Raw genomic sequence first — 26,361 nt, forward strand, 5'->3', positions numbered from 1 at the left:
AACTGTCTCACTTCAACACTGGTTGCTACTCAGAGTCAGCATCCTAACCACTAAGCTGCTTGGGGGCAAGCAAATTACATCACCGTTTCACTGTTATCCTCTTGTGCTGCATGATTTCTTTGCTATTTTGACCATCACCTGTTTTTTTTTTTTACTATTTCATTTGTCATGCTGCATCATGTTGATATTAATTAGGCTGCACTTCATGAACATCTTCAGCTAGAACAGTTATAGATTAACGTGCTTTGGTTTGTCAAGACAGAAAAGGACAACAAATACTGAATATTACAATAAGAAAATTCCCCATATTGTAGATAATGGGTTGATGCAAAGCTTAGAAGAGCTTTAAAATAGTAAGAACAAATTTATGTATGTGTACTCACTAAATTTGTCCCATTAGACCCTCTCTGCCTGTTAAATGTGAGTCTCTTTCAAACCCTTTCTGTTCAGCTCTAAGAGCGATAAACCCGCTGACACTGTGAAGCTGCAATCACACAGGATATAATAAAGCTGACAGAGTAGTGCTCCCCGCGATATGTAAATTGAACAGAATCTGTAAAAGCGGTGCATCTTAATCATCACTAGACCCCACCAAAAGTTGGCCACTGGGTTAAGAATCTTTTTTTTTAATGTTCATTAACTGTTTCTAGGTGCAGATTTAATTCTCTTGTCACAAAAACTTTGCAAACCTGAAACAGGAAAGCAGAATGACCATTTCATTTAGAGCAAGCTGTTCAATTGGGTCGCTTTACCAGCATTGCTCCGAGAGTCAAGGATCTGACAAAACAAGTCAGTGCCGTGAGGATGCTGCATTAAATTAGGGGCACCGGTCAATCATAATTACAACCTCTAGAAAAATGTGCAGCTGGGCCGGTCCACAGCCTGGGAAAATAATTATTAGAGAACAGATCACAGCGCTGTGCTCTCCACTAAACAAGAGTGAGCCTGAATCATGCCAGCAAATAAGGTCAAGTCAGGATCAAAGTCCTTAAAGCCACAATGATGGGAGCTGGGCTAGAAATAGAATAGGTGTGGATGGGGGGTGAAATAACTGAGAGCTATCTATTATGTCGCTGGCTGCACCTCAGGGGCCCCCCATTCACCGACCTCCGTGGAAATAAATAAAGAGAGATGGCAATGTGACAGAAATACGGGATGTGGATGTTTTTCAGTGAATTCAGTGACTTAGTCAAGCTGTGATTGATGCAAACTGGAGCTGACAGCTCATGCAAAGGCCGAAAAACAACAAGACTGCCAAAAGAGAAATTTCAGATTTATACCGGGGCCCATGGCGAAGCACGTATTTGAGCAGCTGGAGCTAAAAGACAAACTTTCAGGTCTTCTGGGGGATAAACCGAAGACCCCCCCTAAGAGAAGAAAAAATCAAACTGAAAGTGGCACATTCAGAGCATTTTTTTTTAAAAAAATTCCCTTTCTTTCAACCATTCTTTTGCCTACATTGGTCTCACAGTTTCCTCACGTGCTGCATATTCTTATGATTTAATTCCCTTTTTTGCAGCTGCACGGGGAGGAGAGGGAGGGGGGCTGAGAGGGGTTTATGGCTGGGAGGAGAGACGCGCAGCAGGCACCAGATGCTGCGATTGGTCGGACTCTCCACGTTGCACAAATCTAAACAGCAGCGTAAAAGCAGACACGACCGGAGGATGAAGCAGCCTGAGCATCTTCATCATCATCTGAGCTTGGCGCACGTAGCGCACGGTGGCGGCGACGGAGAGGAAAAACAAAGCGAGATATACTAGCGCGTGACGGGTGCACGAGGCAACGATGATCGTTTAGAGCGTTCTAAGATATTATGTGGCTCTGCAGCGGATCCCCAGCCATCTGACAGCCAGTCGCAGAGCCAGACAACACGGCGCTGTTGTATTTTTTTCCCTCTACCATCCACTTAGGAGCATCTGCTGGAAACGGAAAACTGGAGCTCATCATGGGATTGTCCTTTTGGTAGTGGTGCTGTCTGACTGTGTCAAAAAAAGAGAAAGAAACAAGCCAACAAACAACAACAATACCATGGGCTCCAGACTGAGCAGGCAGAGCAGCCTGGACAACGAGAATTTCTCCAAAAAGCGACGCAAGCTCCTGAACAGCGCCGGAGAGAGCGAGAGGGGAAGTCGGGGCGGCGGGGACTTTCTGTTTGCGCTGATGCTCAAATCAGACAAACTGCCTGGGATGCTGCGAAGGACTAACCACAGCCCGTACATGAGGAGAGTGGCGTGGATCAAAGAGATCCAGAAGCTGCTCCGTGACCGCAGGATAGACCAGGCGACCGACGTGCTCAAATTACTGAGGAAGGTAAGGAAGGAACCTGCACAGTGCACGGTGAAGTCGAACGTTGTTTGCAAACAGCAGCGCTGCCCTAAAGCCTGCTGTGGTGCTGATGCGGTTATGCATTGTTTTCCCATCTCACAGAGACCGATGAGGGACTGTGTACGTGCGTGAGTGTAGTCTTTTGCATGCATATCCAAAATGTAGCGGTGCCACAGGTGCACTGTAGTGTTCTCCTGCAGTGTCTGCAACGGCCTCTGACCTCTGACCTAGGCCCACATTATTCGTTCATTTCCCTTTGCTGTTACTATACGCGTGTGTGGGCTCACTCCTTTGGCCGCTTCCTCCTGAAGCATTTGTTTTTTATGGAAAGTAGGCCACTGGCAGAGCACTGTACCTGTGACACAGTGTTTCAGTGGCAGACACAGCACGTGACTCCCCACTCTCTCTCACTGTGGCTAAACGTGCTCAGTGTTGACATTAGATTTGAAAGGATTACCTACCCACCGAATGAGGAAATGTTCAAACTCCACACTGTGTCATTGCATTATCTCAAATTTGATTTTCTCCTGATGGGTCTGGATATTTCCTGAAATGCAGAGCACAAATAAATCTCCACCCCTCTCTGCATCTGTCCTTGTTTCCCTTCCTTTCTAAAGCCAGAGTTTCACCTTTTCCTTAGGCTGTTCTAATGTGCCCATTAGAGCGACCTAGCACCTCCATCACTCCCCACTCTTAATGTCTCTCTCTCACTGTAATGGCCTGTGCTCCAGCAGCAACAATGAGAGCCCTGGAGTCCTGTGTTCACCAATACAAAATATTATTCCACTCCAAAAGGCTTTATTAACTCTTACCTAAAGAAATGAAAATCTAGGCCACTGTCATTGCTTTCCTTATTTATTTATTTTTTTAAATATTCTATTGTGTGCGTGTGTGTGTGTGTGTGTGCCTATAATCATGTGAAGATTTGGTATTTTTGTCATTTTAAAATGAGTTGAGGAAACTAAATCAATTACCTTTAAAATGCATCATCATAAAGCTATGAATATATTCACTGTGATGATTTGATGTAGTTTTTGCAACATTAAGTAGGACAAGTTTTGTACACATGACCTCAAATGTCCTACACTCCACCATACTGGATCTTAATCAAAGGGCTTCTTTAAAGCCTCTTCTCGCCTGCTTTAGCAAATGTGTAAAACACTCGTGAAAGGACATGTGGACACATCAAAGATACAGCAATATCCTAAGTGATCTAATTTGTTTGCTTGCCCTTAGGGCTTTCCTCTGTCTTTTAGCTGCCGACCAGTCCGGTGTTAATTACTCTGAAGCCTTGACACAGGAGAGAGCGGAACCTCCTTAATCAAGCCAAGGAGATAAACTGGCCTGGCTGGGCTCCATGACAGCCACATCACAGGGGACGGGAGGCTCACTTTCCCCTAAATGAGCTCTACTTTTATTAAATGATCCTCACTTTATCCTTTTTTTTTCTTGGAGCATTTGCAGGGAAGAAGATATCAGCGAGATTCTGTTCTCAGAATTAGCGGTGGAGTTAATTGGTGTGTAACAGCGAGCTCTGCCGCAGATAGGAAAGAGATCTGAGCTTCATTGCAGATATGAGGATGGATCCATGGCTTGGTTTCACACTCGCACGTGACAGTTGATCAGGCATGAACACTGAAGGGAGATATTTTTACACCTCCTCTTTCTTAGAAGTCTTTCTTAGAAGAGCAAAAGCAGCTTCTCCTGTGCTTTGGGTTCAGTCTGTGTTTACTGCCACCCTTGTTAGAAGGACTGCCGGGAACGTGGAGCTGCCAAGCCTCCCACTTCAACTGTCCTTTACAATCAATGCAGATTGTGTTTGAGGAAGGAAAAAAAAAGCGGATGTGTCTGAATGTGTGTGCGCGCGCGCAGGTGTGTGCGTACCGTATGTAGTGTCTCAAAGGCTTTCTTTTCTCATTAAACTTGCATGGGCTGCACAAGTGCTCGCCATCATAGATTGGCTCATTAGGACCTTGAGGATGGACATGTGGATGAAGGCGAGTTGGTACGGTTCAGCGCGCACAGCAGCACCGCTGACTGCTGCTTGTCTCATCACTCTCGAAAGGTCATCTGACGTCTCCTCTTTTTAGTTGGTTTGATTTGTTTTTTTCGCCGCAGATCCTATCGGATTCATCATAACTGCGTGCAAGCTGCCGTGACAGCTGCCAGTTCTGACCTCTTTGCAGATGTATTTACGTGCAGCACAAATGAAATGTATTCAAACTCCAACATATTGAAGTGCCACGGCAAGAAGAGAATTATAAATGAGGAAAAATAGAGACACTGAGATATTAAGTGCAATTGAAAGTTGTTGGGTTGAGTTGTTTTTTCCCCAAGTTTTAAACGACCAATGAAAGTAGAGCATGTAGAAATCAGAGGTTTGATCTGAGGTATTAACATGAGGTCAGAGAGAGTCAGGCGTGGGTTGCTTTGTGCAAACAGTATGCACTATGGCATGTCAAGATAAGTGCCACCGAGGGGTGATATGTTCAAACACAGCCTCTCCCCAGTGACTCACCCCCACCTACATTTCACTTTGCTACTGTAGATGAAAACGCAGCCCGTCTTCTTTAATGAATATTTAAAACAAAACGCTTCTTTTATCGTTCCATTAGGAGTCACGATGCCCTTGACACAGTAGGGACCTGTTTGTCGGTCTAAGTCTACATTCTTAGACCCCTAATTGTGTATTTCTGCAACTGCATCTTGCTGGGTTTGTGATTCTTTTTTGTTATCTTGTCTTCTTTGGTAGGATCTGGGTTTAGAAGGCACATCGCTCAACGACATCTTGTACAAAAACGCTGCCTTCCTCAATCTAGTGGATCCCATCTCACACGAGCTGCTACTCAGCCTGGCTCGAGAGATGCAGTGTCCTAAGAAGGTCAGGTTTCTTTCCCTTTTTTTGCATGTGTGTGTGTCCCTGACAAGCTTGGTGTTAGCGCTCTGCAAAGGAAAGCTTTCTCCTAAAAACATTTCCCTTATGAATTCCTTTTGTGAAGCGCTGTCTACTTAAGAAAATCTCATCCGAGGATGTTATTGACATTCCTACAGACAGATGCTCGAAAGAAATCCTGCCAACACATGTTACTCTCGAGGAGCTAGAAATAGCTGCTCAGTAAGAATCCTGGAAAACCGCTTAATGCAGTTTGTTAAATTTTTCATACCTGAAACTCATAAAGCCGGAGTGACCTGACAGTGCTGGCAAAATTTGGAATAAATCAAAATAGCACCTTGAAACAGAATAAGGCTGAATTTTATGCACAGATGGGAATGTGTGATTCAGCCTGTCTGAAAAATCAAAGATGAAAACTGAATTATTGTTATTGTTATTTTTATGTAGGCAGTGGTCACCAGGAGCCACAGCATGATTAATACATTGAAATTATCTGGGTTTATCAGTAGCTGTTGTATCTCACCTCTCCTCACTACTTCCTGTGTTTTGCTTCCCAGTGCATGCTGCATGTGATTAGATTTTCTTGCTCCAGCAAGTCAGGTAAATTGTGTTTTGTTCAGGAGTAGCTCAAGGCTTCAAGAGTAATAATAAACCATGTTTTTTCTGCTCAGGTGAAATATGGTGGAGCTACAGATTGATAAGTTTAAAAAAAAAAAAAGAATCGAGGCAACTTGGCAGGATTTAAAGCCTTGAGAGATATAAAGAGCTGCAAAGAACTGTTTTTCTCTTTTACTTCCACAGGCAGAAAAAGCTGCTGCCTTAGTACTATTACTCTCATGCTCTGTGTTCCTTTATCAGCACTCTTTCTGTGCTCGTCTACAGGATGCAGACACCATAAAGTCTTCTGATAAGATTTGCAGACAGCTGATCTATCACCTGACCCCACACTCAAAGTGGTTGAGGCAGAGCATGTCCAGACGGAAATCCCAGGCCTGGTAAGCCCTTCTGTCCAGACATTCAGTCTGTAATAAATCAGCCGCCGCACACACAACAGAGAACAGGGCTCGGCTCCATGTCGAGCAGTAGAGATTTTCATCTTTGTACCCGACACTGAAATAGGACGGAACTGGCCACGGGCTGACCTGATAGAAACGTTAAGGATAACCACAGCTGTCAATCATATCTGAGAGCAGTGCAGTGGATTTGCATCGCTACTGGCTTTTCGCTCTTCAAAAGTGGCAGCAAACGTGTCCATCTGTGTGCCAAAAAAAGCTGGGAGGGTTGTGCTAAAATGTAATTGTAGCCATTTTCATGAAAAAGTACATTGCTTTTGATGTGCAAATGATGAATAGAGAATTAGGTTGCGCACAAATAGGCTTTTTGTGTGTCTAGGTGTTGCTTGGTAATCCTATTCATGAACAGAAAAAGCCTATCATAATTGTTTCTCGTGTAATTGCTTATTCTACATCTGGCTACACACTGCAAATAATGGATTAATTTTAAAGAGATGAAAACAATCTGAGAGCTGAAAACGAGACGATGTGAGCTCAGCGAGATCAGACGGGTTTATTGCGAGTCATTCGGAGGTGACACGCAAAAACTGGAAGAAAAGCTTATGTAGATCAAACATTTCACTGTTGAGCTGCACAAGCAGGTCTTTGTTGTCCTCGTGGACATTTATTTCAGCTTGGAAGAGGAAAAAAACACGACTTTACTGAAACTGACAGCTTCTCTGAAAATGTGTGGAATCATACAGTCGCTAAATTCCGATAGCTAAATGCTCTTTTTCACTTAGTCGTGTTGTTGGCTTTGTAAACCTGCAGTGAGACGGTCTGACGCTGGCTGAGACAGCAGGAGCAACATGAATCATTAAAACAAGAAATCCACCCTAAAACAGAATATTAATACAGCAGGTGTTGTGAGCTCTGACAGCTTCGCTTGCTGTTGTGTTCATGAACAAATACCTGTCAAGGCTAGAAAGAGATGAGACAGGTCCAGTCTGCTGCTGACTGTGAAAAGGCAGCTCACCTCCCGAACTTAAGTTTTTGGAGACAGCCTACTTTTTCCAGTTAAGAGCTTAACTGATCATTTTATTTCTGATTCAAATATTCATAAGGTCATTTAGTGTAACTTGTATTGCCTCTTGGGAACTCTACTAGTAGTTTAGCTTAGCAATTAGCTTAGCCTGCTACCTGCTAACTACTAAATAACTACTAAAATTAGGCACAAAGCTTGACTTTGTTAGGTATATTTGGGGCATCTGTTAGCATCTGTGAAGCTCACAAAAATCAAACCATATAATTTACTTTTTCTCTAAGATATAAAGTAAAAAGTGACTTAACCTCCATAGACACGCTTCTTCAATTTTTAACACTATTGTATAAACAAAGCCTAGTACAAAAAAAATTATGTGCACTGTGAACAAGGGCTGTCCACCACTCAGCTGTAATACAACCACAGGAAAAAAATGTGTATTCCCCAAGTAAATTGCAACTGGTTGCTGGCTGTCGCTGGATAAGATCAGTTGCAAAGATGGTCATGCACCAAAACCCTTCAGCAACCACTCACCCGCAGGTCAGGGAATAAATATTCTTTCCCTTATGACTAGTGGTTGCTAAATGGTTGCAATCCAGTCTCTAGGCCTTTGTGACCAGGGACAATCACATGTCTACAAAGCCTTAGTAGCTAATTTGCTTTCGTTGAGAACTATAAGATGGTGAATTCTTATAAAACTTAAAGCTTGTGAATATTTTTTACAGTATCTAAAGTATGTATTGTACTGTGTGGCATAATTTTGTGCTTGTGTTGTAATTACTTGCCTTGTAGGTACAGAAAATATATATTATTACATTATTATTGTGGCCAGAAGAAGAAAGTAGTGTTTTTAGGGAATGGCAGCTTTGAGTGACAGCTGGGTGCTGTATCCTCTTGTTCAGACTTCAGTCACATGAAAGAGTCGACTTTGGTTTGTCCAGTTCATTGAGTACAGATAATTCACAGTCAATTACAGATGTGCCTTGCTATCCAAGCCAGCTAGTCATCGTTGGCTATAAACTGTAAAAAGAACCAAAAAACCCCCCAAAAAACAAAAAAACAATTGAGCTTCTGGATCACAAAACTGAAGCCGATACAAAATCATTCGCTAAACCTCCATTCTTTCTAAAGGTCAGCAGGAGGCGACTCCTCTTTTTACTAAAAGAAGTCCAGCTGTAGAGAAGTCTAAGGAAAAATTACCTTTTGACGCCCTGATTCTTACTAGTTATAAGTCTTCCTGATCATAATTATGATCTAATGTTTATTATGTAAATCATGTTCCACATAAGAGTCAAAAAGAAGGATAAAGCAGGATATGTGTGATTAATAATTCACTAGCCTATGACTATCCAGTGTCTCTTGGCTTCTCAGTTAAATCTGACGCTTGCTCAATTACATCTGGTTTTAAAATGCATAGATGACCCAGGCAAAAAACATTCAGCCTTTTCACAGTGGCTACATCCATCTTTCATATACAGTCTGTGGCTTAAACTAGCAGCTCTACAATATTACCCCCTTGGCCGAAGTCCAGTGCTAAACCTAAGGCAACAGAAACCAGTACTTGTTACTATGTCCATCTTTTATAAACAGTCTATCAACTTTAAGTGTTAAAAAACATTAGCACCTTGGTTTTTTTTGTCAATAATTAAACAAAAACATATTTTGTTTTTTAAAAAGTGAACTTCAGAGGTGCAGCTAGGCCTCTGCTTGTGTTCTTGGCTGTAGCTTTATAACTATCACACAACCATAAGAGCATTTTTGTGGAATTTCCAAGTCTATCCTTTGTCAAATAAGGTTTTATTGGTCTAAATTTACAGAACAAATAAACCAAAGAAAGTGTGTCACAAATAAAAATTTAGAGTGGATTTATACTCCCTTTGTCTTCCATCTTTGTTCAGCTGCAGACAGCTTGGCTCCTCTGTGCAAGAAATAAAAAAATAAAAAGCAACAAATCCACTTCTGTGAGGTTTCTCTCCACTCAGAGGAAACAGAAACAGCTCAGTCCTCTTTAATGCCACGGGACTGTTCATCCCTTCATTATCTAGCATTAGTGCGGCACACGCAGTCCTCTAAGTACTGTACACACTTGTGTGGCTGAAATGCCACGCTGAATTAATATCTGAAACTCAGTAATCCCATTAATCTCAATCTAATCTAATTAGTTTATTTAGGATTGGCTAGAAAACTTTGCTTCTTTTTTTTTTTAAGTGCAATGAAAAAAAATGGGCTTGATGGATGCAGTGACCCAGATACGCTACTGAAGTGCTCTCACCTTAAGGCTAAATTCATGTCAGTATAAAATTTGCAGACACTTTTTTTGACCTTTTCTCTTTTTTGACTTTTACAAAAGTGTTTTTCTTTCCCATAAGCTTTACGTGACTTAATAATTCGCTTTTGTTTTCTCACCTAACACTCAGAAACAGAATAACCGGGACTATCATTTAGTTTTTAGGCTTAATCTGTGTTTTATGGTCATTAAAGGATCCTCAAAAGCACCACGAGTTCCCTCAAGCACTTGCTTGGGGCTTGTAGGGAGGGGTGTCAGCCGAGTCTGCAGCGATGTTAGGTAGGCGGTACATGTCAAAATAATGTCCACATAAACGCCAGGATCCAGGATTTTACAGCAGTCCATTACACTGCAACGAGATATCCAGAGTTATCCACTTTCCCTGTCAGTGGCTTTAATGTTGCGGCTGATTGGTGCATGGGAGGGAACTGCCTTTAGTGATACGGATTGTGAAGTGTGAGGTTGAATACCCTGCAGCATGAAGGACAATGCAGTGCTGCGAGGGATTATGTGCGTGTGATTTCTATCTATAGTGCACGCCGACCTCATCTGTACGTCTTTATGATGAGCGTGCAGTGGAAAATATACGTGACATCAGGGAGCAGATGTGACGAGACTGCTCATCTCGTGCAGATGGGCTTCACCCACCAGAGGACTGAGATGAATAATAGAGAAAAGTTTGAACGTAAATGACTCGACAAAAAAGACAAAATGGCGTGAGTAATGCAATAACAGCCCAGAGGAGAGATGAGGAGAAAACTGAACTGCACGTTTAGAAAAAACTGTTTCTTCATTTTTTAAAAATGAATATAATCTCACCTCCTCTCAGCAAGCTTTAGAATGAATATTTACTTTAATAAATCTCAACAGTGATTTGATTTGTGCTTACTGAATTAGAACGCGGCCTCATTGCATTAAATCGCTGACACTTAGAGACTGATGAGCCACACGTAGAGACAAGCGGTGCACTCTTGGTGGGAATACTTAATAAATGGCACCACAATGTAAAATTAATTGATTTCTTAACTATGTAAAGGGTGTTTATTAGGTTGCTTGTTTGTGAATATGCATTGTTATTAAAGGCTGATGTCATTACTGTAAATCCTTACTGGATTCAGTGTCCATTATTATTTCTTTGGGCATCTACTTAGCAACAGATATTCAGCATCATACCTCTGCACTGTTTCTTAATTTAAATAGAAATTGTAATTTAAACTGAGCCCTGATATTCATGTTCTTGAGGATGTAAAATCCATAAGAAAAGCCATCTGCTCAAAGTTATCAGTAGCGCTCATGTTTTCTGGTATCAGATCTTGACGCAGGATGAAAGAAGCTTCCAGTGTGTATGCCTCAGACATACTTTTTTTCGTTCAGACTGGGCTCAAAAGCCTGTCTGAAAAGGAAGGAGCTGTGTGATCAAAACCTATTCACACCTGGAGCGAAGCCTCTGCCACGGCCATTAGGACCTTTGTGCCTCTGGTTAAAATGAGGTTTCTGTCATGTAAAAAAGGCTGTGAGAGACAGAAGAGAGAGAAAGGACTCTGGCTCACAAGATTCTGATAAAAGTGCAGCATGCTTGGCATATTTCTTGTCCTCTGCACCTGATTAAAACTTCTTTTTAAATCTTGGTGTTATCCGCAGATTTTTGGGGTTTTTTTCATGAGTTTTTTGATCATCAGCCCATCACCTGCTTTTAAAAAAACGGAGCTGTGCATGCCGCTGAGGGCACATCCATTTTCAGCACCACAAAAAAAACCCCACTTGGGTGCATAACAAGTGACAGGTGCGTGTCACAGTAAGTCGCAGGGGCGCTGGGAATGCTTTAATTCACTCTGACACCAAATCAGCTTGGAGGCCACTTCAGTAACAGCTCAAGTTAAGCACACTGCCTCCTCTAGGGCTGGGGTGAGGAGGTGAGCGAGGAGTCGAGCGCTTGTAAATGTAAGCGACTGCAAACAAAGGGGCAAAGGAGCGTGCAAGTAATTCAGAAATGTTTTCGGCACCAATGCTAGCTGCAGAAAAGGATCATAATATCGCCTATATTTAGATTCGGCTTCAAATCGTGCTTTCATTATGCAATGTCCTGAAAGGATTTTGAAGATATTCCAAGGGTTATACTGAGTCTGCACTGAAACAGATAGAAATCCTGGGCAGAGAAGTAATCATTTAAAGCTTCCCTGATTGAATTTCAACTCAGAAATCCCCTTTAGAGACAGAAAAATCAGGCAGAGGGACTGAACTTTTAAAACATGCTATAAACGTGTTACTTTGACAAGCATTAAAGCATCTGCTGAGCTTAAACAATGTTTGTCTGCCTTGTTTATAGCAGGAGGTGTTGTAAAGTCACTGTAGTCAGATCAGTGCATGTTCGTGTGAGCAAATTAAACCAATGTGCCATCAATTAATGTCTGTTAATATCAGAGTTACTGCACTCATTTCTATGCCACCAAACTCACTGCAGTTTTCCACTGCGCTCAGTCGACCTTTATGAAAGTCCTCATACATAAGGTGCTTTGAGGAACCTGGCTGGCAGGTGTACGTCTACATGTTGCTGCATGAATCACTGATCCACAGATACGGTACTGAGTAATGCTGACAAGCCACAGTCAGAAGCCAAAAACAAGATTGATATCAAGTTTTCCTTTATCAGTTCCTGATCGTTTATCTGTGACATTATTCATCACCTGCTAAATGTTTTTGGCTACTTCAAACTCACGTTGCATGTTCTTGGCTCTCAAAGAGCCTGTCAAAAGCTGCTGTCTAAAAACTTCAAACAAACAAAAAAAGCAATAGAATCACAGTTATTATGGCACAGGCTACTTAATGTGTGAGGATCATATTTAGCTTGTAATTTATTAAGTGTTAGCTATTTGCATGAATAGTCATTCTGACGTGATAATTTATTAATGGCGATCAGTGGGAATTCATGACACATTATTCATTGCTGCATTCCTGCAGCATATGTTTTGTGGCCTAATCATGATGTGTTACAGACATTCATACACAACATGTCAGTAAATGCCACGGCTCATGAGAAGATTCTGTTATGTGTAGCAAACTGGGGACGTTTTGTGTGATTCCATACTCCTTTGCTCAATTGCACCAAAATCTATCATCAGGTGACACGTCGCTGACTAACAACAGAAAAGAGACAAAGTCATGTCTTTCTTTAGCCTCGCCATAACTGAAATGGCCAGATATATTCAGATTAGTTCCTCCAAAGCACTTCATAATTTATCTCTGCAGGGGGAAACGGTTGTGACCTTGCACTATAAGGAGCCCCGTGCTTCTGGCCCGCAGAGCTTTAAGCTCAAGCTGCTGGTTCGCTCGGATGTTTTGGCTCTTCTGTTTACACTAGTAAATCCCCATGCTGGAGTCTCTGTGCCAGCCTTCCGCTCAAGCTGGACCAGTTACCCCCCCTCCTTTATACAGCACAGGAAACACAGCATAAAACTACTGCTTTGTTTTTGTCATCAATGGGGGAATCATTCAAAGATCATTTCATCCTCCAGCCAAAAACTGTATTTCTGTCTATGTGCAAGAGACATCTAAGTAATACCACTCTCTTCTCTTCATATTCCCAACAGTCTCAAGACAACCCTACAGAAAAAAATGTCCAGCGACTCCGTCGACTTGTCTGGCATTCCTCTCTCGACCCGGGACGTCCGTCAAGTCGCCTTCTACCTCCAAAACAACAGAGACAGTGTGGTGGCTGTAGACATCAGCTTCACTGAACTTGTTGACGAAAATTTGAGGTTTCTCCTGCCTTTCCTCGCCTCGCTGCCCAAACTCAGCACCTTAGCCCTCAATGGCAACCGCCTCACCCTGGCTATACTCAAAGACCTCACCGAAATGCTCAAAGACCCCAAGAAATTCACCAGCCTGGCCTGGATCGACCTGGGGAACAACGTGGACATTTTCACCATGCCTCAGCCTCTGCTAGTCGCGTTGCGCCGGCGCTGCAGCCTAAAGAGCAGCCTGCCGACGATCTACGAGTACACGGAGGGTCAGCCCTACTCCTACCACCTGGAGACTTCCATTGAAGAGCCCAGCCACTATGAGGAGGACTTGGAGGAAGACGAAGATGGGGAAGATGATGAGGATGATGTGGGGGACAAATTTGAGCTGGAGCCCTGGGGGTTAGGAGAGAAGCGGCTCTCCAAAGACTTTACCCTTCACTACTGTGAGAGGTGATGGGGTTGTTTTGTCTCCGAGGTTCTTTCAACTGTGGTTGAAACGTTGTCCCACAGCACTCCGCTACTTCCTTCGCCTTCTTGCCCTCACACCACGAGCCCAGTTACCCCTCAAGACATGAGGGAGACCAGTGCCCACATTGTGAACTTCTTGTCCTGACACAGCTACCAAGCTATTCCTAACCATCTCTGAGTTAACCCACACAAGATAATGACAATGAAGCGACAGCCGCGGCGGCCATGACTTACTGTGTTGGTGGATGGTGCTCTTGGGAACGAGGTGCGGTTTCATTGGAGGGGGGCTGGAAGAATTAACAAACCAGTGCTCTCTCTCTTTCTCGCTTGCTGTCTCTCTTTCTCTCTCTCTCTTTCTCTCTGTGACAGTGGCAGCTGAGAAGCCAATCTTGAGGAGGTTTGAGATCAGTTGCTCAGATGGAGGAGCAGCATCCCGGCGGTAGCTGAAGAGGAACTCGAGCCAGTTTGGAAACAGTGGGTCCCTCCGGGTTTCTCTACCAGGACTGAGTCTATCTCTGGCAGGCAGGGCCTAGCTCCACATTGTGTGTTCTCTGTTAATCTCTCAACAAAAGCTATGACACAAGTTCAACAGACTATACAGCCGACGACCCATCACGTGACGCCCGGCAAAACTGCTAGGTCGACTTTTTGCGTTTTCCCCCCCTTTCCAAATGTCCACTTGTGAATACCCACGCACACCCTTGTGTAGATGTAAATGAGGACACAAAACATGGCTCTGTTGTGTTTCCACAGGCTATTTTTGTGCACTTTTCGGTGAACAAAGCAATCTTAGAAGACAACAGGTAGGACCAAACAATGGATAGCTGTCAATGATTGTTTTTGTACTCGCCCGAATGCTCTTATTCCCCTCTCTGTGTGATTATTGAGATGTTGTGCTCATCCCCACTGTGTGTTTCAGTGCATTTGTGACACCACAGCCAGCTGTTCGTGCGGGCCACTAAGTCAGAGCAGTGCCCAAGCTGCCCTTTCCTACTGCCGTGTGTCTCTACAAATATGTTGTCGTTCCCACTTATTGATGCTGTACTTTAGTGGTCCTGTGTTTTCTAATCAGACGCAGCCATGACTGTTATCTATTGGTTCTAGTCTGCTTGTAGTAGCACATGATGTTTAAGTTAGACTGACCGAAACACTGCGATGCACTTTAAGGCAGTTTTTTTTAATATATATTCCAGTTTCACCATAACATAGACTCTGTGTACATCGATTATAAGCAGTGATGCAGACAGCTGAAAGTATACCTGCGGACGGGGAAATGACGGCTCCTGATTGTTGAAACAATCATTAAAAAATCACCACCAGATATATAATAAATGTTTGCTGTGTGTTATATGTGTTTGTATCTGTAATTTGTCCGATTGTTGCTGTAATAATTTGTGTTATTGTTTCAGTGTTTCGTCACTTGTCCGACTCAGTAGTTACAATAACGACTATGAAACTGAGCCCTGCGACCCCGCTGTTAGCTCGAGCAATAGAGCAAAAGGGGATGCGGCCAATGGGATGACGCAATAAAACAGAAACTAAATCAGTGAATGTAGTTCAGAGTCAGAGCGGACACCTCTTTTCATGTCGAATGTTTACTGTGAGTGATGGAGAAGGCTGTCCACCTGGTTCGTAGTTTGTTTTCATGTGTCAATGTCAAACTCTTCCTTGTTGTAGCCTTTGTGTATCTGTCTCATGCCCAACACTGACTGCCAATAAATGAACCGATTCAAACTAAGAGCAGATGTCGGGTTTTATTTTAACAGTCAAAGTACACACCGAACAGCTGGAACATCTGGGTCACCAGAAGAGCCCGCACCTGACCCCCAAAAAGAGGATTTATTTATTTATGCAGATTAGTCTGCAAATAGGGCAATCAAAGAAATCAGCTCAGCCCGTGCTGTTTGGGATTGGTTATTGGAGCGTCGTGCTTGTTTCCCAGCCAGCAGATCATCTGCGCTGCTGTGAGCTGTCAGGGAAATGCCTGAACTGCCACTGTTTGCCAGGGAAAAGCAGGGTGGTCATCGCATGAGGCCCTACCCATGATCCTCTCCTGGCAACCTTTTGTTCCTGCTGCCAGACATGGTAATGTGACATTTGCCGCAGGTGGCTCCTATAAGGTCAGGGCACAGTGTGACTGTCACACCCCCCGAGGTCCAAATACCATGTGACGGGGCAAAGCAGCCCACCCTAAAAATCACCAGGATCTTATCATCTGACCTTTTCCCTTCAGGATTGATTTATTTTCCTGTGTTAGGAGTAAAATAGCATTTTTATCTGTGTTGCTGTGGGAATTGATTGCGTGCCGTAGGTGTTCACTGGAAAGTGCGTCTAACTTTTGCTCAGCAAACATCTCTGCTTTATGTATGAGTCACCGTTTGATCGGATTATCTTGTTCCAACTGCTACAATGTCCCCCACAAAAAATTTCAAACTGATCTATGAGAAACAACACAGAGAGGCTGCACAGGCTGTTCAGACTACATTACGGTGCAGGGGAATGGATTTACAGAGCACACATCAATAACAGTGACCTCAGGTTGGAGGGAGAGACCAACAGCAGAAGGGCACATTGGTACATCCACAAAAAAGCCATTACTGCCCAGCTGTCAAATATCGACTGCAACCAGAATTTATTTTTTCCTTTTGTTTACTTTATTTTCAGCTGTGTATTCATTTTTTATCATTTTGGTTTTATAAATAAAAATAGAAACTAGATTTTCAATGCATCTATTACACTTTAAGGTAAAATTTCAAGTACTGACCATTCAACCATTTATTATAAAAATGAGCATCTTTGAAGATGTATCCATTACTATTATACACACAGGGAATATATTTTGCACAAATGCAAATTTTTCATTTGATATATGTACATAAAATAAACAAAGCAGCTCATGTGCAAAAGGTAAAAATGCTATGCAGCTATTTATGTGTCAGACATAAGAACCTCTGTTCCAAAAGAGAAAACAAAAACTAAAGTTAAGAAGCAAAAAATATTTAGTATTTCATTTTTTTTTAAAAGAATTTTAACCTCCTAAGACCTAAACTCTTTCATGGCATGCATTTTTAATTTCTCTTTGCTATTTGGGCTTTTTGGGACCTGATGAATGTAAAAAATTACCTGATTTTTTTTTTCCTGCTTTTTGTTTTTGAGATAAATTAGATCCACATAAGACGACATTCTATTTAAATTTTGATAGAACAGTGGAAGTATAATGTCCTCGTAAGTGGATATCAGGCTCTTGTAGAGGAAAATTTTGTATTTTGGTCTAGACAAACCAAAATGTGATGTCCACTGATGTGGACGCCAGGTCCGAGGAGGTTAAATTGAATGACTTTACAAATGATGCCACACACCCTGCAACCACATGGACGAATGTCTCAATTTTGGACAACATTATGAATTAATCTCTGTAGTCTGTTACATCTAGATTTTAGGAAGTTGACAATGACAATCGCACCAGTGTTATTTGGTTTAGTCTATTTAGCTGTAATTGTGAGTTTTACAAAGCCTGTATACACAAGTGGGACGCGGGCACTGTGAAGTTACCCACTACTTTGCAGTGTTCTATTTCTAAAGTCTGTCACCATTTTTTCGTTTCATCCATCTGAACAATCATGTGAAGCATAGTTTACAAAACACGTAATCTATAAGACTTAAAAGCAAGAACTGAGCCTATAAATCCACCACAATCGAGCCGTTTTCCCACAGGTTTCTCTACAACTGTCTCTTGCTGGCCCGATGCTTAGAAAGAACGCAGGTTTAAGTAATTTTAAACTATGCGCTTCTTTCACTTCTTTTATCTACAGTCTATGTGAATGATCGTTTTTTTTATTCAGTCTTTTGGTGCCATGTCCAAATTTTTGGGAAACATATTGGCATCGAACAAAGAATATGTTTTGAATAGCTGCATGATTGTGAAATTCTGGACTTACATCAACATTTAAGAGAAAGATTTGGCTGTTAAATATCAGACCAACTATTATCCTAAATTGGCTGATAGAAATTTAGATAATGAAATTCAATATCGATCAATATATCCCCAATAATTTATAAAATATAATTTAAAAAATTCAGTTTTTATGATGTATTTGTTTTCTTTGTACTCTTTTGGGCTTTATGATTTAAACACTGAATTATTTTATCATTAAACTCAGTTTTGTTATACACATGCCTGAAACACAAGTGTAGTATCATGTACCTTACATATGTATCTGTTACTTTTACAACAGAAAACCTGAAAGCAATGCCAGAAAAGAGAGAAATGGCAGAAGTACCAGATGGTAAAATGTGTACAAATAAGCAGAAGAGTGAAAGGGGGGGTCAGGCACAGTCATGGATAAGGCTGTTGGTTCTTCTTGTGCAGCAAAATCCATCATGTTACTGTTAGAGTCAGTTCTGTCTAGAGGCCACGAGTTCAACTGCAACATGCTTCTGTAGGTACTCAGCTGAAGAAGACAGATAATCAGCATCTTGTTCAATGATTTTCCAGCAGGACAGACACCATCTGCTACAGATTTTGTGGTTTTGTGGCTGCAAGAATTTGTATAACCTTAAAGTCATGCTATCAAACTAACATCCCTGGCTTTTGGCCTCAGTAACCAGCTGCTTTGCCTTTTTTCCTTTCATCAGACCATGCAGAGATGCAGCTGTCCTCCTTTTCCACAGCGTTAACTACATTGTAGAATCGTGTTGCTGGTTGATGATTGTGTCCCTTTTTCTTAAGAGCCTCAATTACATCCTGAAGCACAAAGAGGAGAAGAGATTCAGATGGAACAAAAGCAGAATTTCTTATTGTGCTATCATTTAAATACACTGAATATTTACACGTACCTTTTCAAAGTTGGGTTCAAACTTTACTGCATTTTCAGAGTCGACATAAACAACTGGAGTATTAATTGCATCCTTAAGGCTCTTTCCAAACCAAAGGTGGTTCATGAGCGCCTTGGAGAGAAATAGTAGAATTGCAGTCTTTCAGATGGGAAAGTGATGATTAAAGAATGGAAAAGGGTGAAAACGCCTCTGACTACAATGTTTACTCTAACACCATAGACGGTTTGCATCATTTTATCTCCTGGACACGTACCGAGGCCATTCCAGTAGTGATCATATTCCCACCAGTCGATCCAATCACCAGTGTCTTCGACTGAGACTTCAGCAGAACTGGAGCCATAGAGGAGGGAGGCTGCTCTCCTGAGAAATACAACAAAAGCCTTGAGTGACAGCACAAAACTACAATCCACACTCATCACTGTTAGGAGAAAAATGATCACATATGATTTCTTATGAATGATGTGAAGCAGAGGGTGAAGGGCATTTATTCAACCCTGACATGTGTCATTTACTTTTGTTCAGCATCTGACATCAGACACTGATGACAAAAAATATTCTAAAGTTCAGCCTAATACTTCAGCAGGCAACACTAATTAAGTGGATATCTATATATAGAAAGAAACAAAAACGGAGAACGTAACGTCGCATTCGCAGAGGGATGATGGAAAAAAACCCATAAAAATCGCTGTATTAATAATATTAATAATCGCTGTATGTGTGGCGATGTTTGTGCAAAGTTTTGTTCATATTAGTCCACCGGTTAAGGAGCTGATAGGGTACATACAGACATATATACATAAATATGCTATAATCATTATAGTAATCTGCAACCTAACTAATTGTTTTGAAACTGTGGAAATTTCTCTGTATTTATGTAACTACATCATAAGTCTCTCCTTTGGGCCCCAAACTGTCCCAGTGACCTAGATGAGCAGCTGGCTGGCACTGAGATTACCTGATTTTGAGGAATATGTGTCTTAAAGTTATGGCAGCCTCATCTGAATCTTTGACATAATTGCATAAAATAAAAATATGTTGTGTCAGGAAAATAATTTCAGAACTGTGAGATAAGAATAGGTTACAACAAGATGTGTTTACTTAGTTTATCATGTTTATCTTGACGTAAGGTAGGATGATGTTTTTGGGGTTTTTTTATATCGTGCTTCTGAGTCACCCGTTACTCCAGTTTAAAACTGGTCTCACAAGATTTGTCTAACAATGAGGCAGTGTTTCATTAATCCCACTGCTGAAAGGGAAAGTAACAGTTACCAGTAAAAAATAAACTCTTTGTGCCATTAGTAAAAAGCCATTGAAAAAATGCCTCCTCATCTGCACAATGCTCTCCCCTGATTGCTTGAGTTTCATAAATATTAAATGTAAAATGCATCGTGCTGATCCTTTACCTGCAGAGATACTATCGGCTCTTCTACAGAAGTCATACAACTGGTTGTTGAGGATGATTCCAGTACTTGGAGAGAAGACTTTGGAGCCAAATCTGTAAAGAAAACAACATTAAATCAACTAGATCTACACCCTGTGACGCAGACAACAAACTCATTGTGCAGTACACCCATTGTACAAAGCAGCTTCTAAAAATAATCTCTTAAACCTTTTTAATCTTTCAGTTTCAAAGGAAGACACATTTTTGATAGCTGGTTCCTAACAGTGAAACAGATTCATCCAGACACTGACATGTGGTTGATGCTGCTGGTGACAGACACAGCGGCTCCGTCTTCAGTCAGCACAGACACATGTGTGGTACCCATGCTCTCCAGATACGAGGTGATGCCATAATACTGGAGATCATGAGTCTTGTCGCTGCTGATCAAGCTCCGTATATTGTCTGCAAAGCTACCCTCTGTGAAATTCTTTGCCATCTGTTAGAAGTACAAAAAAACAAACGCATTAGAGAAAATACAGGAATATCAAGACAAACAACACATCAGAGCCAAATCTTAAAGGGATTTGAGTTCATCTGCTTTTAGAACTCTTATTTGCTACTTATTCATTTCAAACGTTACACCGCCTGTCAGAATTATCATGTTGAAATGAAAATGCAGATTTACAGGGAAAAGTTGGGATTAAAGGAATGTTTTCAGAGCACTCTATGCAGTAATGTGAAAAACTAAGTACACTTTTACTGCTCCCATAAGAATTAGGAGGGTAAGTAGCGGCCAGATGCTATTAATCAAATGCACTTGATCATATGTAAGTGTGAGAACCCATACGTGTATAAAAGAAGACGTTTTGGTCATTTGCTAGTCTAGAGTGTTCCATTGCGTTAACACGATGCTACAATCTTCCCACGACTGGAAATTGGTGTAAATTTACCCCAAAGTCAAACTGTGCATTGTTGCAAAGAAATTGATATAAACCCCAGAAAAACTCTAAACTCACAGTACAGCGAGGAAAGACTAAACACTAATGGCTTTTTTGGAAGGGTTGACAGAAGAAGGCCTCTTCTCCAAACCACCTCAACTTGAGGAGTGGCTGTACTCTCAGCTCCTCCTGAGCTCCTCATCATAACTCAGAGGCTAAGCACAGTCGGCCTTCAGAGGAAGCTCATTTTCACTGCCTGTATCTCTTCCTTTCTCACTACCCAGAGCTCGGGATCATAGATGAGAGTAGGAATCTATAGACTGAGCAGTAAATAGACAGTTTTGCTTTCACGCTCAGATCTCTCTTCACCACAACAGACTGCTAAAGACCGCTACATCTCCCGCTTAAGACTCCAAAACACTTATACTCCATGTTGCCCATATAGCCCTACCCTGGACCGACTATCCAGAGGTGAGGCTGTAGGCCTTTGGTTCAGCATGGATTGGACGACAGTCGATCCATGCTTGTTGGTGTGTTCCTAAGATACTGAAACTGACTTTGAGTTCATGGAACATCACCAACACCAGAATTGACCAAAACCAAACACAGCATATCATCACAAACACCTCATACCAACTGTCAAGCACAGTGGTGGAGGAGGGATGGTTTGGGCTTGGGCACCTTGTGAAGCATGGCCCAAACTAGGTCAAGATCCAGACCCTAGAGAGGGCCAAATTCCTCCACAGTAATGTGTGACACTGATACAGCCGTATAGAAAATGATTGTTTGAAGTTAGCTTTGCTAAAAGTGGTTCAACACACTACTGAATCATGGGGTGTGCTTAGTTTTTCACAAGACTGTACAGTGAAGGGAAAATAATTACTTCATCCCTTGATTAATTTGTAAGCTTGCAAAGAAATGTCTCTAATTTATGGTATTTTCATTTTAATCAACCAAACATCCAGAAAAATAAACACACATTACATAAAAGTTATAAACTGATTTGCCTGTTATTGAGTAAAATATGTTTTGGTAAAATATGACTTTGTACTTGTTGGAGAAACCTAATGCCTGAATCTTCTTGGTGTTATTTTGAGATACTTACTTTATCTGAGCGGAACTTTGGATCTCGGATATGTTTCTTTAATCCATTGGCAAATTTGAAAGCTTCAATATAACGGTGATAAAATAATGTTTTTTCATCGGTCGTCTTAAGTTCTGAGTTCATTTTATACCCTGAAAATATAAACAATTGTTATTTCTTTTATTTAAAAATCTATTCTCAGTGTATCACACTTGTAAAGATTTGATAGGACCTGTTTCTTCATGCAAAAAACACCATATGCAACAACCAATAAATGCAATAATTTGAACAGCTCAGCTTAAAACATAAAATGATCCAAAAGCATCATTTTGTGATTTCAAAGTATAGATGATCAGAATCTCTGCAGTCAGTGTCTAACATGAACCTTTCATGATGTTGAGGATGAGACTGAGGATGATTCCTCCTGCAGGGGGCGGAGGGAAGTACATCTTATACTCTCCCAAAGGAACAGCCCACGCATCAGTCACTGTAACTTTATATGAGGCCAAGTCCTCCAGTGTGAGGTTTCCTCCTGAGCAAAAACATTGAAACAAATGGTTTTGCTTAGCACAACTGAACACAATGCATCTCATAATCAAGACTTTTAATGGATCCAGACAGCCCACAGTGTGGCCTGTGAGGAATCATGGCAGAGATTCACAGAGCCAATTGATTTGTTCGTTTGTAATTAGATCATTGTGCCTGGCAGACATAGAAAATGGTCAGAAAAGAGAGCAGGATCAAACCTGTCTGATAATACCTTCTTTCTTTATGTCACTGATTAAATCCATTGCTATTGTTCCGCTGTAAAACACATCTGCTCCCTTCTCTGCAATCATCTCCAAAGTGTCAGCCAGTTTCTCAAATTTCACAGTATCACCAGCTTTAAGCAGGTTTCCGTTCTCATCTAAATATAATTTCCTAAAAGACAAAGACAGGGAGATAAAACATTAATTACTTGCTCCTCATATTTTTGAACTCACATTGCCGACATACTTCATACCGCAGTGACTGGGTGTTGCTTGTATTGATGGTTGGGAGGTATAGACTTTGGACGTAAGGAAGAGGGAATCCTTCCCTGGCCAGTTTGATGGTCGGCTGAAAGAGGTCGGCCCACGGCAACTTCCCATACAGCCGGTGTGCCGCTTCATAACCTCGAATTTCCCCAGGAACCCCAATCCATCTGCTATCTGATCACATGAATAATACATAGTCAGTGCTGGAAAGTAACACATACATTTACTCATGTTTTGAGTGTACTGTAACTCCTTTATCATCCTTATATAGCACTTCTCTACTCTATCTGAGCACTCAAAGCGCTTTATACAACTCACTCATTCACCCAGTCAGACAAGCACTTTGCTAGGTATCGGAGAGCAACCTGGGGTAAGTATTTTGCCCAAGGATATTTGGCATGCAGACTGGAGCAGACTGGGATCGAAACAACAACCTTCTGATTAGTAGGTGACCCGCTCTACTACCTGAGCAACAGCCACCCCGTGTTTCTATTTGACTATTTGTTTTTACATGTCTACAGTTTTCCTGGCTTAATAATGTTTACACAATATCATTTAAATACTTTACTTTCTATTTATGTCCGCCTACATTTACACTAAACTGAATAGAAGATTAATCACTTTGCTGTTCCAGCACGTGTGATCTTGCAGGGCCTTGGGTATGTAATCAGAGCTACTTGAAGTCATCCCTGTCAAAGAAAATATATCTGCAGAATGGTCTGACAGGATCGGCTGCTTATGTCATGACAAACCACTAAACAGAAGTCTTTAAACTTTGAGCCCTGAGCTTGTAAATTCATTACTCAATGTGGAGCTTCTCAAGCCTGTAATTAGGCATGACACATGGAAAGATTAAAACAAGAAAGACAGCCTACAAAAGAAGCGAGGGAATAAAAAACTGATGCAGAAGTCTTATAAAAGAAAAGCAGCCTACCTTTTTTTACTTGAATAGTGCTGTTACATGACTTAAGCAGGTCAGGGTTCAAGTTTGCAGGGGCGGTCTCTCTGGAATTGATGATTTTCACTTTACCTTTGAAAAGATGAGACATTATAACTTGATTCTCCCCGGCAGGCCTGAAGCGATGCATTAGAATAAGGGGAGTGAGGGTGTCTTGTTACCAGAGACGTCCATAATTGTGAATATGGACCCCCCTCCGATACCCGCACTCTGTGGATTCATGATGGAGGTGCACAGCAGCGCAGCGATGGCGCCATCTACTGCAGAGCCGCCTTTCTGAAGAATGTCCCTAAACGAACAGAAGAATGTCCTTCATCACTTTGCGTTCCTATTTTCGTTATCGAGTGCGCCTTAAAAAGAGGGGAAATGTTTATGTTTTGCATAGACCGCTGTGATGCAAATCACCTCCAATTTCCTCTCTTATGAAATGTTATATGGTTATGTAATCGCATACTGAGCGTGCTAAAGAAGCTCTTTTATCATTTAAAATGAACTCATTGCTTGAGTAAGGAGCTGCCACGTAAGGAGAGAAACACCATAATCCTCCACTTCCGTGAGCATATTTTGCCTTCGTTGGAACATAGTGAAGAGAGCAATTTGCTTGAAAAGTCTCAAATGTCACTCACCGTCCGATCTCTGAACATCTCCCAGAGTCTGCGGCCACTGCAGCTTTCGAGAAAGTGCCAGTTGGGCATTTGCGTCTCGCAAGTACAGCAATACACACAATTATAGCAACCAAGCAGAGCAGTATCAGTGCGCAACAAGTGTACACTCTCGCCTTAGACCTCGCCATGGCTGTTGTTTCTCTGTGTCACCACTTCATCTGACCGACTACTTCTCTAAAATTTTACAACCTGATGAATAAATTGGGACGTGCCTGGCTCCACCCACCGCGATAAGAGTGCGGAGAGGAGGACAGGAAAGAAACCAGCTGCTGATCCAGTCCCAGAACTTTGCGCAGAGAAATCATAGAGTTGACAGAGTCAAATAGCCGATTAAACGTGCTTATTAAAACAATAGTGCAGAATTTTAGGATTTGCTGGAGATGCACAAAAACATTACAGCTTAAATCGTCAAGAATATGAGGTTTCATGATGTGCAGTTGTTCCTGTGATGTGCTACTGTTGCCGTTAATGTTTTGTGGGGGGGGGGGTTCTTCTTTTAGTCTGGAAGCTGCTTTTTGTGTGATATCTTCAGAAGTGTTAAAGAAAATAGCTGTTTTTTTTACATAAACCAGTCAGGGCCTGTCAAAATGATATTCAGAAAGAAGTCACAGCATCAGTGCCATATCATGTTACTGTATGTTGTTGTACTTGTTCTGCGAGTGAGGCTCGTATAGCCAGGAGGGTCCACGGCTGCAGATTTCCCTGTGGTGGAGCCCAGAATGATTGTAGGGTGTCCAGCTTTTGTTTTAATGACAGGAACATTTACACTCCAGATCTCCAAAAGAACCTAGCTTCAAAATATATGATAACGATGAAAGATGTGTTCTGTTGTATCCATTAATTTATGTGGAAAGTAAAAATGATTTCATCATTATTAAAATGTGTTTGCAAAAGAATTTGCAAAGTCATGCTGATTCATCTTATAAATCACGTGTGGAGAAGGAGGTGGTATGTTTTGTCATTTTGATTTATTATTTTGTTATTATTGGTATTACTGTCATTACTGTTGCATCATAAACATATAGCAAGCATATGTATACAAGAGGTATTGATATTGCATTCAAATGTTCAAATGTATTGGTATCATATTAGTCTTTATTACAGGTCCAGTAAGAACCACTTTAAACTGTTGAGTTGAATCTATAAACCGAAATGAGACAGGAAGTTATAGGCTTTTGAAGTTGCAGGTTTTGCAGAAGTGAAACCGAAAGCAGAGTGAGTGCAAGCCAAAGAGTAGGGTGTTTATTATGCATTTATTGCGGATTAAGCCTTAAGTAGTTGTGGTAGATTGAAACAGTTGTTTATATATTTTACATATAAGTCAAGATCATTACACACAGGATGGCCTTAGCCTGGTTGGTTGCTTAAGTTGAGGTCAACTAAGGTTCAGAAAGCAGATGCAAACTCTGCACGTACAGACAGACAAATAGTGAGAGAGGTCATGACACGTACGCAGTACACAGCACGCACGCGCCCCCGCACGTGTACGCACACACACATACACACCATAGTAGATCTATTTTGGTAGGGCAGAAGTGAAAATGTATTTTTGCTGCAAATGCAGAATTGTGCCGACGTACTTAGAGGAAGTGCACCTGATGTCCAGGAAGATAAGCCTGGGCAGGATGGAGACAGGAAGCATCAGCCGTCGACGCGAAGATGATGTTCTATGTTAAAAGTCATTGTGGTTTTGGAGTGACGTGTGCTTTGTTTAAATCTGCCTAGCAACAGAAAAG

The 26,361-nt window shown here is 41.6% G+C and overlaps 2 protein-coding genes across 2 annotated transcripts; one reads left to right on the forward strand and one right to left on the reverse strand.

Annotated features, from left to right (window-relative positions):
• Window positions 1-1,503: 1,503 nt before the first annotated feature.
• On the forward strand, window positions 1,504-15,466 carry lrrc75ba (leucine rich repeat containing 75Ba). Its single transcript, XM_031738024.2, has 4 exons — window positions 1,504-2,310; window positions 5,078-5,206; window positions 6,101-6,213; window positions 13,127-15,466. The coding sequence occupies exons 1-4, from the start codon at window positions 2,029-2,031 to the stop codon at window positions 13,731-13,733; spliced, it is 1,131 nt and encodes a 376-aa protein (XP_031593884.1). The 5' UTR covers window positions 1,504-2,028; the 3' UTR covers window positions 13,734-15,466.
• A 1,041-nt stretch (window positions 15,467-16,507) lies between these two features.
• LOC116318850 (glutathione hydrolase 5 proenzyme-like) lies at window positions 16,508-24,831 on the reverse strand. Its single transcript, XM_031738006.2, has 12 exons — window positions 24,587-24,831; window positions 24,122-24,249; window positions 23,937-24,032; window positions 22,990-23,176; window positions 22,747-22,907; window positions 22,372-22,518; window positions 22,008-22,138; window positions 20,276-20,460; window positions 19,987-20,078; window positions 18,837-18,943; window positions 18,584-18,694; window positions 16,508-18,491 (listed from the first exon to the last, which is right to left on the reverse strand). Exons 1-12 carry the CDS (start codon window positions 24,751-24,753, stop codon window positions 18,345-18,347), a joined length of 1,659 nt encoding a protein of 552 aa, XP_031593866.2. The 5' UTR covers window positions 24,754-24,831; the 3' UTR covers window positions 16,508-18,344.
• Between the last annotated feature and the right edge of the window lie 1,530 nt (window positions 24,832-26,361).

This window comes from Oreochromis aureus, linkage group 12 (genome assembly GCF_013358895.1).
Source record: "Oreochromis aureus strain Israel breed Guangdong linkage group 12, ZZ_aureus, whole genome shotgun sequence".
Taxonomy (NCBI): domain Eukaryota; kingdom Metazoa; phylum Chordata; class Actinopteri; order Cichliformes; family Cichlidae; genus Oreochromis; species Oreochromis aureus.